We start from the raw sequence: 20060 nt of genomic DNA, 5'->3' as shown, positions 1-20060 counted from the left end.
AATGGAGGAATGTGTGGATAACCTGACATTTCATTTTCATTCTAATTGAAAACGAATAGCGGCACAAAAACACGTCTGCTTAATAAAGCCTCACATAATTTGAAGCTTTCTGATGAAATATCTTAAAAACTAAATGTAGGCTACGAATATGTGAAGATAAAACGAAGGGAGAGCTTTTAATCCCTCGCATCACATCAGTTAATATTTTAAAGCACTGAAATTTCTGTTATTTGTTAATTATTTCTAAAAAAAAAAATGATAGATCAATATGTACACTATTTAAAAATAATTTTATTAAATGTAAATTATACAAAGTGTAAAACAAAGGCATATACTTAACATCAGTGTCCTACAATAATTCATTATAGAATACAAAATGTCAAGTTAGTGTCACTGCTCCTATGTCTGTGTTTGTGGTAAGATTTTTATTAAAATTACTTATACCTATTATAAAAATCCACAAAAGTACACGTCATATATTATATTAAATTAAATATATATCAAACTTGTTGCAAACTTAAGCATCGAGTGACGAACCACGCCATTTGATGAGAGTGGAAAGCCCCGCCCCTAGGGGGCAGTGTTGTTGTAACAAGGCCGAGATCCAATATGCCGATATTGTCCAAACACTTAATTTCCGATATCCAATAGCCGGTACATGGACCCTCTCCACCCCGACCTTGTTTTAAGTGTCATTATCATGGGGTGGGATGATAGACTGAGTTTATAATATGATATGACTTTTTACAACTCAAGAGGAGTATAAAAAAATGAAAGAAACCATATCATAAACAAAACTTTAGGGCAATTTTGGGTGACCACGGCTCAGGTGGTAGAGGGGCCGTCCTCTGATCAAAAGGTTGTGGGATTCGATCCCGATCTATTCCAGTCTATGTGTTGAAGTGTCCTTGGGCAAGATACTGAACCCCCTAGTTGCTCCGAGTGGTTGACTAGCGCCTTGCATGGCAGCTATGTCCCATTGGGGTGTGAATGCGAGTGTGAATGAGCTGATATGTAAAACACCTTGTGACCTCTGTCTGTGAAAGGGGCTATAAAAATAAACATTATTTACTTACTTTTTCCTGTTCAAACTGGGAAACATGCCACTCAAATAAAACAAGCCAGCCTAAAATCAAAACCAAATCATGTCATCATCAAGACATTCTTAAAAGAAAACATTACTATCTGTGCGTAAACTTGGCATAACGGGTTTTTTGAAACATCAAACTAGAACAGTCTACACAATCTGTTTCAACAATAATAGCACGTCCACATTTTCTGCCAGCAATTGAGTCATTTGGAGATTGAGTATGCCTCCCGCAGTCTAAAAGACACGCTCGCTAAGGACAAATGTAGCAGAAATGGAGAAGTATGTTTTCTCAGGAGGATAAAGTGAAGCATACTGGGAAGAGTTTTCCCATCACCACATTAAATGGCTGCTCCTGAGTGGGATGGAGGCCTGTTCTTTGTAGTGTTCAACTCTCCTGTCTAGCTAGTCCGCAACGATATGAAGGATTATGCTCTTAGTTTTGACCAGTAGTGGAATCTTTGTTATTTAGTAATACTGTTCAATCATGCTGTTCAGTGGCACAGTTAGAGACACAGTCGGTCTTTTTTCCTCACAAATAACTATTGTTGTCTTTATGGAATGATTAGCTTCACAAGTTCTTCTACACCTAGCTCCGATATCGCAGATTTCCAGAGTTTAAATGGCTGCTTCTTGTTTAAAGTAGCAAGCCATCATGTCCATGATGCTGGTCCACCACATACTCATGCCCATCATTAACTTAAAGGGCTCATGTTATGCTAAATCAACTTTTCTGTGCTTTAAACATCATAAAAGTGCTATTTGGGCTTCATACACATGCCCAAAGTGTTTCTTTCATTGATTCCCTCAGTCGTTAATTTGAGGGTGATTTGCTCCTTTCTTACTGCAGGGTGAGCACAAACACCTCGCTCCAATTTGATGACGCGTTCCCACTTTGATGATGAATTTGACCCAGCACTGAACTGGAGAAGCCGCGCCTCCAGGAAGCTCTCTGCCGTGATTGACATGTAAACAGACACGCCCACAAAGGTCTATGTATGTACCAGCAAACGCCCCGCCCCCACGCTCTGTCTTGTGTTTATCAAGCAGCATGACACGCCCACTCATGAATATGCATAAGTAGGCCGCAAATCAGCCTGTTTGTGTAGAGTTGCTCAGAAAGTGACTTTTCAGAGGCTAAAACTCTGGAAAACAGGCGAGTTTGGGAAAATACACCTCAAATACTATGTTTTTGTGGTTCTTAGGAGAAATGGAGATGGGTGAAAAATAGCATGACATGGAACCTTTAATACGTCAGCTGCAGATGCTTCTGTTTGGAAATCAACACAACGGAGGTTGTTGGACTCGCACACATCTCAACCTCCAGCAAACAGCTGACATGGGCAGGACGGAGGCCAGCTGTCGTGGCTTATGGCATAGCTTTTCAACCTTAGGGTCCGGACCCCATGTGAGGTCGCCTGGAGTTTAAATAGGGTCATGGGAATCGTCTAATAAATAAATAAAAAAATATATAATTACTGATTACTGAAAAATATATTTTCAAATTCAAACAATATGTTTTCAATACTTTAATTTTGTGAAATATAAATGTAGTTCTAATTACATTTAAAATGCGGCAACAAAATCAACAACCCAAAAATAAATGATAAACAAACATGACCAAAAAATTATTCTAGAGGGGAAAAAATGTATTTAGGTTCACTAGAACTTATTGATATAAAAATGGGGTCAAAATAAAAAAATAAAAAATAAAAGTTTGGGAACCACTGGTTTATCAGTGAGTGCAAAACACTTCATAAGCGGCTTCAATCTTGAGATGCTAGTTTGGCAATGTTTGTGGGACTCATAAAGTAGAGTCTGTAGCACAATATTTCTCTTTTTCCAGTCATAGTTGTTAAAGTGGGTGGTAATAGTGACATGACTTTGCATACCTTATGAGCTTATCACATTGGTTGTTATGGCGACGCTTTCTGCCTTTACAGCCGTAGCTTTTCAGGCTTTATGGAAATTCAGAAATGGAAAATGGCGACCGCCGTGTATCCCGGAAGACCAGGTTTTTCCTCCTCCAGGCTGCTTTACAAAGATATTTAAGGAAAATATATGACTAAACCTCTATAGTATTATATATGATGCCAGTCAAATGAAACACAGTCATGAACAGAGACAGCATCCCTGCCCCCTAGTGGATGGAGAGGACAAGGCATGGCTTTACATACATGGATCTGCATATTTTTGTTTGTGAATCTTCTATCAAACTTCTTTACGTTTGTCTCAAAATCCAACGCGTGTCAGTCGATCCACAATGTACGAACAGAATTGCAGATTTAGAAATGACAATTCACTCAAAATGCACTCACAAATTTACAGAACACGTGTTAGATAGTGGATATATTTGTGGATTTTCAAAACAGGTCTGATTAATTGATGCAAATCTCTCTCCTGTTCTCAGCATTCATAATAATCTTTCCTGTTCATAATCATACAGCGTAACGTTACAGTTACTACACCTACGAGATAAACAAATCATACAGAGAATAGTAAAACAACAGCAAGCAGACACAGCAGCTTAGCATCAGAATATATCCGATTAAAAATAGTAGCACATTTCAGATTGTGATTCTTGTGAATTAGCTTAAATAAAGGTACGAAACCATTTGGAATGGCACTGGTGATGTTTTCAGTGTTTTTATTTATCCACCTCCCACAATTAAAATACCTTCATTTATTGAAATAGCAACTTCTTCTTTGTCATTTTTGATAAATCTACGCGGTCTAGTTTAAAACGTCTGGACAACATTTTTTGGCCTCGGTGCCATATGTTGGACACCTCGATCAACACATTTGAAGCCAACAGTAATAAAAATCCAGTGAGCACACAGGGAGGCCTGGTGTGCAGAGGAAGGCTGCAGGCTTTGAGAAATAAGCAAACAGGATACAGGCCAATGATAAGAGGGTTTTATAGCAGGCGGACTTGTTAATAAAGATTGAACGCTTGATATTCATGTATGAGCAAGGGAACGTTTAGCAGATCATTAAATATAACAGCACATATGCTGAGGACAGACGTTTCACCCATTTTATTAACATGACACTAAATAACATCATATAAAATCGCTTCAATAAATCAATAAATTAAGCAAAGTTCCCTTCTCAAATGTTACTATTTATTTCCACAGTGTTTCTTAACCTTCATAGATATAACAGTAATATCACAAATACTTTTAACAGAAAAGATTCAAAAAACGGTGGACTTGGGTCCTTTCTGTGTGGAGTTTGCATGTTCTCCCCGTGCTGCGTGGGTTTCCTCCGGGTACTCCGGCTTCCTCCCACAATCCAAAAACATAACTGTAAGGTTGATTGGAGTCTCTAAATTGCCCATAGGAGTGAATGAGAGAGTGAATGGTTGTCTGTGTCTGTGTTGCCCTGTGATGGACTGGCGCCCTGTCCAGGGTGTACCCCCGCCCAGCGCCCTATGAGAGCTGGATATTGGCACCGGCAGACCCCCGCGACCCTGTTAAACGGGAAAAAGCGGGTATGAAAATGGATGGATGGATGGATTCAAAAAACAGCGATAGTTTGAAGCTTGACTGTAAACTTGTCAACTCATTACACATCATATAAATTAAATTACTTATTATATCTTCAAATGTGTTCTTACATTACATATCTTTTAAACAATGTTTTAAACCAGTGGTTCCGAATATGTTTTGTCCCGTGTACCCCCTTTGCATTTTGGTCAAATCACGTGCACCCTCTCCATAATTTAATATGCTTTTTAATGGCAAATGGACTTGATTTATATAGTGCTTTTAATGCCTACACTGAAGTGGTCCCAAAGCACTTTACAATATCAAATCAATCTTTATTTATAAAAAATACTTTTCATACAATAAAATTCAGCTCAAAGCAAAGACAAATAAGATAAACATCCACCCTGTACAAACCCAGTCCACCACATGCAGACACAGGTTAAAATAAGGACAATGGCACATGGCTGGGTACAGAGGATAGGTAAGGAGACACCACAAGGAGCCGTCTGCACCAGGAGCAGGACACAGGCCGTGAGCACAGGGGACAAGACAGAACCCCCAGCACGGCAAAATAGCAGAAGCCATTCACCAACACTGAGGGCCACGAGACAGACAGCACCACTGCAGCCACGGCCCATCACAAGCCCCCAGTGCAGAGGGCTCCCTCCATGGAAACACTGGGATAGTAATCCTAAAAGATAAACCTAAAACTATAAAAACAACATAAAAGAACAATCCTATAAACTATAAAAACAACATAAGAGATCATTCTAAAACTATACAAACAACATTAAAGGTAACGGTCCTAAAACTATAAAAGCATAAAAGATAACAATTCTAAAATGAATAAAGAATTAGTTAAAAGCTGATTTGAAAAGGTGGGTCTTGAGCCTGTTCTTAAAAATATGAACATTCTCTGCAGCCATGAGGTTCTCCGCTGACTGTTCCACAGACTGGTATAGACTGGGATCTAACCCCCAACCTCTTGATCAGACATTGATCAACTGTGTCTCAAACATTGGTTCCCTTTCAGCTTCATCCACAAGTTCAAAACAATGAATGTAATTTAAAGTGGAGTTATTATTTTCTCAAATACCATATGTAACTTTTATGTGATTACTTTAATAGCAGGCAAATAGCTAATTATTGTCTCCTATTGTCAGAAGTGTGATATAATGGCCTCTGCGGGATAAAATAATCCTGTTTCAATAAAATATAGTATTTTATTAAGAAATAGCCTAATAAAAGAACTAGGAATATTTCCTGATTAAGTTACATTTTTCCGAGTACCCCCTGCAATGTGCTTCTGTACCCGTGTTTGGGAACCACTGTTTTAAACAGTAAAGCAGCTTTTATTCCACGTACAATTAATTTTGCAGAGCAGCATCAATAAATACTGAATAAAAATAATTTTCTTTAGAAAATACATTTGACACATCTCCCTGAGACTTGAATATTTTAAAGCACAGTATCAACTATCAACTAGGGCTGCACAATTATGGCCAAAATGATAATCAAGATTATTTTGATCAATATTTGAATCACTATTATTCATCCTGTTTGGGAAAACATCTGTATTTTTATTTAACAACTTAAAAAAACAACAACAAAAAAAACCAATATGTGAATAGTTTAGAACACAAAAGAAAAACTTCAAACAAGAATATTGATAAAAATTTAAGCATACCCAAGAATTTTAAATATACTATGTGCTAACTATATAAATACACTGCTACCGAGTGCAACTCCTTGAAAACAAATACAGCATATAAAGAAAAGTTAAGAACATTAGGCTTAAGGACTGGGTTGAAAAAGTGCCTGATTATATATGCAGCAGAGCGGGCTAATTTCATCGTGGAGACCAAAATCGTAATCAAGATTAAAATTTGATTAATTGTGCTGCCTTAGTATGAACCCTAAAAGCTTGTGCTATATGTTGGTGTGACCACGTGTCACTTTTCACTCTGCTTCTTCACCATCGTAAGTCTAGTCTGAAGGTTCTTCGGCCGGGGGCTTCCACACGCCTCCTCTGTGCCCACAACGGGCTTTAGTCTCCCTGATAGACGAATTGTGCCGCCCCTCACTGACCTTCTCATGGAGGAAAGGCGGGTGCGGAAAGCATCCCCGGAGAAGAAATACAGCAGAGGATCAAAGCACGAATTAGCAGCAGCCAGACACAGAGTCACCACCACAGACTTCTGCATGGTCACCTTCTCTGAGCAGGTGGTGTCACTCCTAGCCAGGAAGCTGAGGTGGATGGTTCTCTGCACGTGGTAAGGCATGAAGCTAATCAGAAAGGTAAACAGGACAATGACTATCATCCTGATAGCCTTAACACCGGAGTCGCCCTTGCGTTGAATGGCATGACTGCGTGACATCAGGGTGCGAATGATGCCTGCGTAGCAAAGCAGGATGACCAGAAAGGGCACGGCGAAGCCCAGGACCAGGGACAGGTAGTTTAGTATGACTAGTTTCTGCAATCCCTTGCCTCGTGGAGGCTCAAAACATTTGGTTTTATTAGTTAAGGTGTCAATGTGCTGACCAGACTTCAGGAAGGGTAAGGATAACAGACAGATTAACAACCAGATGCCCACGCATACAAGGCGGGCATGTTTTTCAGTCCCCAGTCGCAGATTCTGCATGGGGAAAACAATGGCCAGGAAACGTGAAAAGGACATGGCTGCCATGAAATAAATACTGCAGTAGAGGTTTACATAAAGGGCGTAGGAGCTGATACGACACAGGAAGTCCCCCTGGTTCCACTGACCCTTGTTGACATAGTAGAGAACCCGCAGTGGCAGCGTCATAACACAGAGCAGATCTGACACGGCCAGGTTCAACATGTACGTGTGGAAGGGAGACCTGGTTTCATGTTTTTTAATCAGCAACACCAGAGCGAAGACGTTCCCCACTGTGCCAAACATGGTGATGAGGGAGTAGGAGGTGGAGTAGACCTGGTTACGGAACTCATCGATGGACGGGCAGTCAATGGAGGTGCTGCTGTTTTTGGTGTCGGTCAGATTCAGCAGCTCCATTTCAGCTGTAGAGGTGAAAAGAATGTGTGTGATCTCAGGTGCAAACAAATCATGCAACAATAGATCAGGCTCCTGAAAGACATGTAGTGGAGCTTCTGTAATGGCTTTATTTAATAAATACTTCAATTTGAGCTGTTGCAGATATCTGGCAAGCGATTGAATGGCTTTGTTTAGTGTGACAGGGTTGTTCTCTTAGAGCAAGGTTGTCAAACTCATTTTAGTTCAGGGGCCAAATTGATAATTAATTTAATATTAATGTGCTATAGTTTGCACTTTCACGCACTGTATAAATGATATGTAAAGTGGGTAAGGCACAACAAAATTCAAGCAATAAGTGACACTTATCAGTCTTTGCTGGATCTTCACTTATTTTCTTTGATTTTGTGACTATTATTTATTTAATTTTGCAAAAATAATTGAAAACAGTGTTCTTTCAACAATTTGTGAATAAGAGTGACTGCCATCATGTGATATACCATAGTATAAGTATGGGAAAACTGTAAGCCCTGCAAATATTGTGGAGTTTTGTTGAATTTATGTATTTGAAGGGGCTGAGATACAGTATCTACAACTCAATTATTTGATCATTTACACTATGATTAATGGCCCTCGTTCCCCAAGTTTGAGACATGGACCGTAGAGCAATGAAAAAGTGGACAAACAATACTGATGCATAACACTTTACAGTTGTGTCTTTGCTCAATATTTGACTAAATGTTACTATACTTACTATACACAACACCTGTATATTTCATTCAAGTTAAATACTTATGTTCTGCTTTAGCATATTTTAGAGGCATCCCTGCTCAAACACACCTGAATTTATTATATTAAATTACATGAAAGCTTATTTATGAGCAGCTTTTAAAATCAGGTGTGGGTGGCCCTCCAGCACACCTGCAGTGCCAATAATCCACTTGTTTCTTAGCTATCGGCTCAATGGTGGACTGGCCATCTCGCATACAGGACATCGTGCCGGTGGACCTTCGACACGAAGAGGGCCGGTCCGTTCCACGACATTTATTTAATTATTTGACGAGCGAGTGGAAGCAGACATGGTAACAGGTGGCCAAAAATGGTCCAAAGGCAAAAACGTGGCAAAAAAAAAAAGAGTGAAAAGTGACTAAAATGGGCCAAAAGAAGTCAAGAGTGGCCAAAAAAATGGGCAAAGAAAGAGGAATCAGGTGGTATGTATTAAATGTGCAAATGTGGAACAAAATGAGACAAAATGTAGGAGGAAAAGGAAACAAGTAGTATTTATTGGACGAAAGGTAGCTTATTGGGATGAAAAGTGGCCAAAAAAATTAAAGAAAGGGTAAAAAAAAATGAATAAAAAATGTCAAAAAAGTGTTGTACATATCTAAATCATATTTGTATAATTGTATTATTTTGTAAATATCTAAATCATATTGGTATGTATTTGTAGATTATTATTATTATTATTATTATTATTATTATTATTATTATTATTATTATCATCTATCCTACTTTATTTTCTACTACTGTAATGTGTGTGCTTTTGATTCCTATTTAACAGTCTTTTACTTAATTATACACTTATTGTTTATTCTTTCTTTTGTCTTTGTTAACATTTTTATATTTTTTTGTCTGTGGCTGTAACAAAAGCAATTTCCCTCTGGGATTAATAAAGGAATTCTGAAAAAGAACATGCAAAAATAGACAAAAAATAAAGGGAGAAAGGCAAAAGGCAAAAAGAAAGCTTGTAAATAACCACAGGTATATTTCTGTTTATAAACAAGGTTTAAAGTGTTTTATTTTGGTGCTTATCATCATTTTTTGCAGTTAGTTTTAGTTAACTTCCGGTTTAAAAATGTAATGCTTTTATTTTGAAATCATCACTTCCTGTTTGCCGTTTTATGCTTGAGGTAGCTTGATGGTGATGGAAACACACGGAGAAGTGTGAGAAAACGACACGGAGCGGTTTTAAAAGTGTTTTTATGTTTAGTTACCCCCTTGAAGAGGCACAAGGTACGTTTAAAATGTTTGGTAATGTTGCATCAATGTTTGGTGTGTCCAGAGTTGAACTTTTGTTGGGTTCTGTGATGTTTGTTTGAACTTATGCACGTGTAGGATTTTATGCAGAGATGTAAGAGGTTAGCGTTTAGCTTATACTTTGTTTTTATATATTTCAGCTCTTACGGTGAATTAGAGGTTTCCTGTCAATAAACCTGTTTCATCAGTAAAGTCTCAACCTTCATTCGGGGGGGTATGCTACAGTAAGAGCTTACCTCCAAGAAGAGTGAGAGCTGGTCGTGGAGAGAAGCACGCGCTAAGCTAAAGTGCTTCACCTCGTGCTTCAACGAGCTGTCAGCAACCTCAAGGAACGGCACGGCTACGGCGCGGAGCAGCGAATTGGAGCAACGATCTAAGGATAAGGTGACAAGCAATCGCTCTCAAAATCGAAGGTATGGATGAACAACTGGAGGAGTCGCAATGTGAAATTGATGAAGCAGCAATTGAAACATTACCTAGGCGATCAGAACGGCCTAGTGTGCCCACCGAGAAAATGTTTCTATTTCAAAAGGATGAACAGACTAAAAGAGAGAGAAAGTTGGAAACTATATATGAACATTGGAAAGGCCAGGTCAGAGTATACAGAGAAGACTTGAAAAGCGATCTCTCAGAATCACGCTTAGCAGACATGGCCGATGGCATTGAAAGGACAGTAAATGACATGATGAAAGTATACAATGATTTAAGAGAGCGTCATGCACCATCCCATGTCATAAGGCGCAAAATGGACTCTTGTGAATCAGTGACAAAGGACATTATGAAAATAATTTTTGAGCGCTTAGCAGCAATCGATGAGTATGATGGAGAAAAGGAAAGACAGCGGCTCCATCAGCTCTTGCTTTATGAACATGCTAAGTCCATATTTGGTACTGCATCACAGTCAAGTAATCACACTGAAGCAAGCATTGCCGCCAAAAGAATTGAGGCAGCCGCAGAGTCAGCTGCAATGGAAGCTCAGTATAAAATCGCACAAGAGGAAATCAAACAAAGAGAAAAAATAAGAGAAATGGAAGAGAAACACAGGAGGGAAATAGATGCACAAAAATCTGAACTAGAGCGTTTACAAGCAGAAAAGGAAAGGCAAGCTGCACGTGCAAAAATAGAGATTTATGACAAGGAATTAAAAGTCGACATGGACAGTCAGTTAATGTTACAAACTCAAATGACTTCTCCTTTCAATCAAGGCTTTGCACAACCAGTTCCAATGTCATCCACAGGTTCAGATCACCCACTAATGCAACAACATGTATCTATTCCTGTTAACAATCCTGTACAACAATCACAACCTCAAGTTATCACTCCATCGCCTCCAACAGACTTTTCCCAGCTAGCTAAAGCTATCCAAGACAGCATAGCTGTAAACAGAATCCCAGTGCCAGTGCCCATTGTGTTCAGTGGAGATCCAATCGCCTACATTGAATGGAAGGCTTCCTTCATCTCACTGATAGACTGTAAAAGTATTTCTCCTGCTGATAAACTGCACTTGTTAAAAAGATATATCACTGGCCCAGCACTTAAATGTTTGGATGGCACATTTTATCGCAGTGATGAAGATGCATACAAAGATGCATTGAAAAGACTCGATCAACGCTACGGTCAGCCTTTTGTTGTTCAAAAGGCAATAAGAGACAAATTATCAAAGTGGCCTAAAATCCACTCAAAGGATGCAGAAGGTTTGCGGACATTTTCTGATTTTCTTACAGCCTGTCTCCAAGCAACACCACATATAAAGGGCTTGGAGATATTGAACGACTGTGAGGAGAACCAAAAGTTACTGCAAAAGGCCCCAGAATGGCTCGCAACACGGTGGAATCGTAAGGTCACAGTTGCTCTGATGGAAGGTAAAGATTTCCCCTCTTTCAAGGATTTTGCAGAGTTTGTAGCACTTGAGGCGGAAATTGCATGTAACCCAGTGACTTCTTCATATGCACTCTATGCAGGCAGTACATCTCTGGTAAAAGGACAAGCAAAAGAGTTTAAATCAAACAGAGCTGCAACCCAAGTCTTTACAACGCAAGCTACTGTAAATATAGATACAGCAAAGTCAAATAACACAAGATTTAAAGTACCCTGCATGTTCTGCAAAGATGAAAGGCATCAGTTGTCAAAGTGTCACAGCTTCTCAGAGAAGTCATTAGACGAAAAACGTACATTTGTTAGGGACAATAAACTCTGCTACGGGTGTTTGAAGGTGGGCCACAACGCCAAAGACTGTCGTCATCGCCACACGTGTGACAAATGTAAAGGACGGCATCCCACTTGTTTGCATAATGAGAATTACAAAACAAATGAAAGACCTCAATGCCCTGCAAATGCTACTACAACCACAGAAATCGGAACCACGGCAGCCACAGCTCTGAACGTTACAAAGGTGGGTCAGTCAGGTAGTACCTCCATGATTGTTCCTGTGTGGGTCTCCACTACCCAGAATCCGTCTAAAGAGAAGTTAGTGTACGCTTTATTAGACACACAAAGTGACAACTCATTCGTCAGTGAAGATATAATTCACCAGCTGCAGGCAGACTTCCATCCAGTCAAGCTAAAACTAACCACAATGCTTGGAGTGCACATGACAGTTAAAAGTCAGAGAGTATCAGGGCTGCGTGTGAGAGGTTATGATTCGGACGTTCATATTGATCTTCCACCCTCTTACACAAAAGACTATATTCCATTTAACTGCGACAACATACCCACAAATGATACAGCAAAGCAATGGCCACATCTGTCTGAGATTGTTGAGAAAATACCACCCCTCCTAAATTGTGATGTTGGGTTACTCATTGGATTCAACTGTCCCAGAACTCTAGCACCAAAACAAGTTCTACTTGGAAAAGACAATGAGCCATTTGCAGTTAAAACAGATTTAGGGTGGAGCATTGTTGGTGGCTTCACCTCAGAACCTAACGAAACCAAAATAAGTCTGTGCCACAGAATTACAGTGAGAGAACAACCTCCTGTAACACCAATGGACGTGCTTACTGTTCTTGAGTCAGATTTTAAAGACACAAAGACGGGTGACAAAACAGTCTCACAAGAAGATTTAATTTTTCTAGACAAACTTAAGGAAGGAATAAGGAAAAATGAACAAGGTCACTATGAGATGCCTCTCCCGTTCAAACAAAGGCCGCAATTACCAGACAACAAAAGGTTGGCTGAAATCAGACTCGAACACTTAAAGCGAAAGATTAACAAGGATGAGAGATACAAAAAGGACTATGTGGCATACATGAATGACATAATAGAAAGAGGAGATGTCGAAGAGGTTAACAATGAAGGAAAAAAAGGTGAACAATGGTATATCCCCCACCATGGGATTTATCACCCAAAAAAGCCAACAAAACTGCGTGTCGTGTTCGACTGTTCAGCCAAATATGGCGGAACGAGTCTCAATGATCATCTCCTCCAAGGGCCAGACTTAATAAATAATCTGACTGGTATTCTGTTAAGGTTCAGACAGCATCGTATCGCTTTAATGTGTGACGTAGAAAAAATGTTTCATCAGTTTCACGTCGATGAAAGGGACAGGAACTATCTCCGCTTCCTCTGGTGGAAAAACGGTGATACAAGCACACAACCTCTAACATACAGAACAAAGGTGCACCTTTTTGGTGCAGCATCTTCTCCAGGCTGTGCAAATTACGGACTTAAGTATTTAGCAAAAGAAAACAGCGGCACTCATCCCTCAGGTTCACAGTTCATTGAAAGGGACTTTTATGTCGATGATGGGGTTACCAGCGCAAACACTGTGGAAGAAGCAATACAGTTGGCACAGGATGCCAGAGAGATCTGCAGCAAAGGTAACCTCCGTCTCCATAAATTCGTCTCAAATGATCACACTGTTTTGCAAAGCATCCCTCTATCAGAATGTGCTGTAAACATAGACACAAAGGACCTAACGTTTAAAGACATGCCTCAGGAAAGAGCCTTAGGCATCCGATGGAATATAGGAAAGGACTGTTTCAAATTTGACAACACACTAAAAATCCAGCCAGCCACACGCAGAGGCATTCTATCTACTGTTGCTTCAATCTATGACCCGCTTGGTTTTTTAGCGCCATATGTACTAAACGGAAAGAAGATCTTGCAGGAAATGTGCCAGCGTGGTGTTTGTTGGGACGAAACCTTACCAGACGCACTTAAACCAAGGTGGGAGAGTTGGCTAAGTGACTTTGTAAATTTGGAAAAGCTAAACATACCTCGCTGCTATTTCCCTGCCGGTTTTGGTGAGCTAAAGGAAATAGAATTGCACCATTTTTCTGATGCAAGCTCGAGTGGTTATGGACAATGTAGCTATTTGAGAGCCAAGAACGCAAAAAATGAGATTCACTGCTTGCTGATAATAGCTAAGGCCCGAGTTGCTCCAACCAAACTGACCACAATTCCAAGACTAGAACTAACAGCAGCTGTAGTTTCAGTCTCAGTCAGTAACATATTGAAAGAAGAACTGTGTTATGATGTGAAAGAATATTTTTGGACTGACTCGAAGGTCGTATTGGGCTACATTAACAATGATGCACGTCGTTTTCACATTTTTGTAGCTAACAGAGTTCAAAAGATCAGACAAAGTACGAGCCCTTCGCAGTGGTTTTATGTGCCATCTGAAGTGAACCCAGCTGACAGCGCATCAAGGGGTGTAACTGTCTATGAGTTAATGAAGTCTAGCTGGTTCACCGGCCCAGCCTTTTTGTGGAAAAATGAGCTACCCACGCCACAAACTGTTGAGCTGGATCTGGCCATCGGAGATCCAGAAGTCAGGAAGGAGGTCCAGACACTGTTAACCAAAGCCACAGACACTACAACTCTTGCGGATCGTCTTAGTAAATTCTCATCATGGTCTAACGCAGTCAAAGCTGTAGCACAACTGATAAGAAGAGCTAAACAAATCAAGTCAAACACACCAACTACAGTGAGTGAACAAGAAAATGCTGAAAACGTGATCATTCGTGATGTGCAGTGTCATACATATGGTCAAGAGATAAATCTGTTGAAAAGAGGAAAACGGCTCCCACATCACACCAAACTGTATAAACTGGACATTTTTATGGACTCAGATGGTCTCCTCAAGGTGGGAGGGAGACTGCGACATTCACCAGATAATGACTCTTTCAAACACCCAATTGTGATTCCAAAAGATCATTATGCAGCCAAACTAATAATATCTCACTGTCACAACAAAGTAAAACACCAAGGAAAAGGATTCACCATAAATGAAGTCAGGTCTAAAGGCTACTGGATTCCCGGTATGAGTAGAACCGTTGCTTCATTCATTCGTCAGTGCGTGACCTGTCGCAGACTCCGCAAACTTCCAGAGGGTCAGAGGATGAGTGACCTACCTCTTCAACGCTTAGAGCCCTCTCCTCCCTTCACACACTGCGGCATGGACTGTTTTGGCCCATTTCTCACAACGGAAGGAAGGAAACAACACAAACGGTATGGACTTCTATTTACTTGCTTTTGTTCTCGTGCTATTCACATTGAGCTATTGGAGGACTTGTCCACTGATGCATTTATCAATGCATTAAGGTGCTTCATTTCGATCAGAGGTGCAATTAGACAAATCCAATGCGACCAGGGAACAAATTTTGTTGGCGCTCGAAATGAGTTTAAAGCTGCCTTAAATGAACTGGACACTCATCGATTAAGTGCTTACTTAACTGAAAGACAGTGTGACTTTGTAATGAATGCACCCCACTCCAGTCACGCAGGGGGAGTGTGGGAGCGTCAGATAAAAACTGTCAGAAGTGTACTGAATACCACTCTGACACTTTCCAATGGTAGACTTAATGATGCTTCATTAAGGACTCTATTCTACGAAGCTATGGCTATAGTCAACAGCAGACCTCTGGCTATTGATAACTTGAACAACCCTGACAGCTTGGAACCGCTTACGCCCAATCATCTGCTTCATCTGAAATCCAACGCACCGTTGCCCCCACCTGGTGCCTTTTCAAAGGAAGATCTATACGGCAAAAAGAGGTGGCGGCGTGTCCAGTTTCTGGCAGAGCAGTTCTGGAGCCGTTGGAGACGGGAATATGTGCACAGCATCATTTCGAGGCAAAAGTGGCATTCACCAAAGAGGAATCTAACAGTTGGTGATGTTGTGTTGGACATGGACGAACAAGCGCCCAGAAGCAAATGGAAACTTGCAAGAGTTTTAGAAACTGTCAGTGGAAAAGATGGACTTGTGCGAAGAGTGAAGATTTCACTTGGAGAAAATAAATTAGATAACAAAGGGCAACGCTCTAGCAAGCTTTCAGTTGTAGAGCGTCCAGTGCAAAAACTTGTTTTATTGTTGGAAAGCTCTTAAGGTGACCTGTGTGTAATTTTTCATGAGAAAATTATCTGTTGTTTTGATGTAAACCAACCGTTATAATTTTGATGGGAGTGTAAATAACCACAGGTATATTTCTGTTTATAAACAAGGTTTAAAGTGTTTTATTTTGGTGCTTATCATCATTTTTTGCAGTTAGTTTTAGTTAACTTCCGGTTTAAAAATGTAATGCTTTTATTTTGAAATCATCACTTCCTGTTTGCCGTTTTATGCTTGAGGTAGCTTGATGGTGATGGAAACACACGGAGAAGTGTGAGAAAAACGACACGGAGCGGTTTTTAAAAGTGTTTTTATGTTTAGTTACCCCCTTGAAGAGGCACAAGGTACGTTTAAAATGTTTGGTAATGTTGCATCAATGTTTGGTGTGTCCAGAGTTGAACTTTTGTTGGGTTCTGTGATGTTTGTTTGAACTTATGCACGTGTAGGATTTTATGCAGAGATGTAAGAGGTTAGCGTTTAGCTTATACTTTGTTTTTATATATTTCAGCTCTTACGGTGAATTAGAGGTTTCCTGTCAATAAACCTGTTTCATCAGTAAAGTCTCAACCTTCATTCGGGGGGGTATGCTACAAAGCTAATGTCAGAAAAAAGCATCAGAACTTTTTGAAAAGGGGCAAAAATGGGACAAAGGAATTTGCAAAATGGCCAAAGGAATTTGTTAAAAAGGGTTTTGCTTCCCCCTTTTAAGATATTTTTGGGAAATAATAATTAAAGTTCAGACATAAAGAGCCACATGTTGACTATCACTGACATAATAACTTCTACATGGTGTCTGCTGATAATGTAATGGGTTGGTATGGACAGTCCACTCATGGCTATACTATAATGTCAGATAAATGAGTATACCTTTTACTGTATACCCATGTATCACTCGATATTTCAACTTCAGGTTTTCCGTTTTTATTTATGTGATATTCTGAGTCAACCTTCAAATCTATTCGTTCACAAATCATCAGCACGGAAATAGATTAGTGAGTTGATCGATTAGAGGTAGGGATGTAACGATTAATCGTAAGGCAGTTAAAAATCGATTCATAGGTATCACGGTTGATCGATTTTCTGACAATTGAATCGTGGTACTTTTTTTTAACCAGCAGAGGGCGCCATCCGGAAGTGTAGGCGGCGGGCGGAGTCTGCTAATACTTTCTTTCTGGCCGCCTTCTACTCTTAAATATGTTAATAAATGATTCATTACCCCTTTAGCGCCGAAAGTATATCTGTAATATTACTTGAATATCTGTAAAAGTCACATTTTTCTATTAGCTCTGTCTGCTAGCATAGCATCTCTTCTTCACTGCAAGATATCTGCATGCCAACCGACCACTGGGTTACCAGCGCCCTCTGCTGGTCCAAACAAATATGACGTAAATCAGTGCAATGACGGTTTTTTTTTTTTTTTAAAGTCCAATTACTAAGGCACAAAATACATTTTCAGTTGCACTTTTAAAAGAAAAAGAACTATTATGCAGTTTTGCATTGTTTATTATAGAACCAGAATTTAAATTAATAGGCTTCATTTTCATTTCTATTATACCTTTATTTATTTAATTCAAGATTTATTTTTAGTTAAATTGCATTGTGTTGAATAGTTTATCAAGGAATTCTTTTGACAATGAAAAATAAAAGGAAAATAATATAGTATTGTATTGTATAGTATAGTATTGTATCGTGAACCCAGTATCGTGAATCGAATCGTATCGGGAGTTGAGTGAATCGTTACATCCCTAATTAGAGGTAAAGGAAAATGAAGTTGACTGCAGCTGGTGTGTGGTGGCGTATGTTGTGGTCAGCGTGTCAATGTTCCAAGAAGAGACGGATCGTCATTGGTGTGGGAAGCTGGGCTCATGTGCTCTTAAACAGATTAACTACAGAGCTCAGGCTGATGAGAGGAGGCTTTAAAACAAAGTAGCTCTCATTCATTAGGGAACAGGCAGGAAGTCATACAAATAACCAGTGAAACTTAAGCCATTTGGGAAATGTAAGCTGTCAATTACTTCTGCTACTTGTATACATTAGAAAGATCTTTTTTTTTTTACAGCTACTTATTGAGTATTTGTACTTGAGTAACCACAGACTTTTCTACATCCGACACAAGTTTTCTGATCAAATCGTAAAATGACTTAAAATATTAAGGTAATGTGTAACATATAGTTTTTAGTAATTACTAATGGGGAAAAAGAACAAATACCCAAGATCATTTTAAAGTTTCATTCCAATGTTAATTAATTCCAAGGCATTATCATCTGTCATCAGAATGTAAAACACTAGCATAGCCTGAAGCATTGTTTTTCTCGTCTGTAAATAATAATGTTCCTCCACTGCCTTGTTATGTGCAATATTACTAAGTACTCATTGTAAAACCCCACTTATCGCTTATTTATATACTTTCTGTACTCTTATCTTGACCAATATCTACTATTTATTTTATTTTCAATTTATTTAAATTTTTTTCTTTCTGTATTTGTATTTAGCTTTCTTGCTCTTTGTTTCTTTGGCTGCTGCAACATGTGAATTTACCCACTGTGGGATAAACTAAAGTACAATCTAATCTAATAATCTGATATTATCTTATCATTCTGCTACATTTGGTTCAACCATTTTACACAGTTTATTCAAACATTAATTTCAGTGTCTGCTATTCTTTAAAATAAATAAGATATATCGAAAAGGTAAAACTACATACTTTTAATGTCAACCACTCATGGATGAGTAGATAATACTTTGACTGGCTACAGCAGACATGGGCACCTGGTGGCCCTCGGTCTAATTCTGAGTGCCTCTCCCCTAGTAAACTAACAAAATTACAGAAGAATTTACAAAATAAAACATACAAAATAGAGATACAGAAAAATACAGTGAGGAACAACTAAAATATACAAAACTAGACAAAAACAGACAAGACTACAACAAAAAATACTAAAGAAAATCAACCAAATGACAACAAGACTCTAATATTACAAAATGAGAAGAAAATTAACAAAATGTCTCCAAAGACACACACAAAAAAAAGAGAAAAATAGACAAAATGATTCCAAAAAAGTGAATGTTACGCTGTGATCTAAGCAGGTTTAACAACAAGATTGTCTTACTGTGTTGTTCCTGGTGGTCTGAGAGCAGAGCTGCTGGTTGATGGTAATATTCCCTCCTGTTTGATGAGCAAACAGCAGCAGCTCTTAGCAGAATGTCCTCTTCCTCCTTCTCATCCAACAGATGTCACAGCTGCAATCGCTCGTGCACAAGGGGGATGATGCTGCCTTTAAACTTCCTCGCTACTGCTTCTCTGTAGCATCACTGACCACAAATCCACACCTTCCACACGACCCATGTCCCCTGTCATTTCTGGCATAGTTTCAGTGCGTTCCTGGATGCAGGACAGATGATCTAATCACTGAGCCAGGTAGAGTTTTACAGCTGTTTACATACCATCAGTATGACGGTATGTAAAAAGTGGTAAAAAGCTGGAAAAGTTCAAGTTCAAGTTCAATTTATCCACAACCACATTGGAATATTTGTGCAAAAAAACACCAGTATGCACCAGAGACGGCAACAAAAAACACCAAAATAGTCACAGTAAAAGTTAAACAAGGGAAACACTATGAAGTGAGGCGATAACACAGATAGCCTACCTAAAACAATACACCAATAAAGCAATACAACAATAAAAGAGCAATAACAGCCTTCAAAGTGCTTTGTTCAGCCTGATAACAGCTTGTGGGAAGAAGCTGTTAACATGGTGAAATGTCCTGCATGAAGTATGAGATACCTCATGCATTCATTGTGCTTTTGCACGAATGAAAACTGCATATTTAAGCCGCAAGATCAGATGAATGCCCTCCGCACCGAATGCTAACTCATCACTTTACAACACTTTATTGCTGCCTCTGCATTTTTTTCCTGAAGTGAATTATGTGGCCTTAACACAACCCCTGTCTTTGATTAATCTTTTCCTTTGATGCCAACGTGAAGTGAACAAAAAAGTACACTACAGCATCTGTCTGAAATACTGGTTTATTTGACAAGTGTTTACGCTATATAAAAAGATGCTTTGAATTATTGGCCAGTGTTACTGCAGCCTGCAGGAA

General features: G+C 39.3%; 2 protein-coding genes across 2 annotated transcripts; one reads left to right on the top strand and one right to left on the bottom strand.

Annotated features, from left to right (window-relative positions):
- Positions 1 to 4498: 4498 nt before the first annotated feature.
- cysltr1 (cysteinyl leukotriene receptor 1) lies at positions 4499 to 19531 on the bottom strand. The gene is made up of 2 exons (XM_028460434.1): positions 19068 to 19531; positions 4499 to 7618 (listed from the first exon to the last, which is right to left on the bottom strand). The coding sequence occupies exon 2, from the start codon at positions 7611 to 7613 to the stop codon at positions 6531 to 6533; it is 1083 nt and encodes a 360-aa protein (XP_028316235.1). The 5' UTR covers positions 7614 to 7618; positions 19068 to 19531; the 3' UTR covers positions 4499 to 6530.
- On the top strand, positions 10018 to 14971 carry LOC114470784 (uncharacterized). The gene is made up of 3 exons (XM_028459115.1): positions 10018 to 11488; positions 11588 to 14887; positions 14940 to 14971. Exons 1-3 carry the CDS (start codon positions 10042 to 10044, stop codon positions 14969 to 14971), a joined length of 4779 nt encoding a protein of 1592 aa, XP_028314916.1. The 5' UTR covers positions 10018 to 10041.
- Positions 19532 to 20060: the final 529 nt, after the last annotated feature.

The sequence above is a fragment of the Gouania willdenowi genome, chromosome 10 (assembly GCF_900634775.1).
Source record: "Gouania willdenowi chromosome 10, fGouWil2.1, whole genome shotgun sequence".
Taxonomy (NCBI): Eukaryota; Metazoa; Chordata; class Actinopteri; order Blenniiformes; family Gobiesocidae; genus Gouania; species Gouania willdenowi.
The sequence above is the reverse complement of the archived record's forward strand: the minus strand, read 5'-3'. Positions and strand labels throughout refer to the sequence as shown.

Excerpts from the sequence above, each read along its gene's own strand:
- cysltr1 (XM_028460434.1), bottom strand. The coding sequence starts at position 7,613 with ATGGAGCTGCTGAATCTGACCGACACCAAAAACAGCAGCACCTCCATT.
- LOC114470784 (XM_028459115.1), top strand. The coding sequence starts at position 10,042 with ATGGATGAACAACTGGAGGAGTCGCAATGTGAAATTGATGAAGCAGCA. Across the intron at positions 11,489-11,587 it reads CACAGTTGCTCTGATGGAAG|GCAGTACATCTCTGGTAAAA; the intron begins GTAAAGATTTCC and ends CACTCTATGCAG. Across the intron at positions 14,888-14,939 it reads TAAAGGCTACTGGATTCCCG|ACTCCGCAAACTTCCAGAGG; the intron begins GTATGAGTAGAA and ends GACCTGTCGCAG.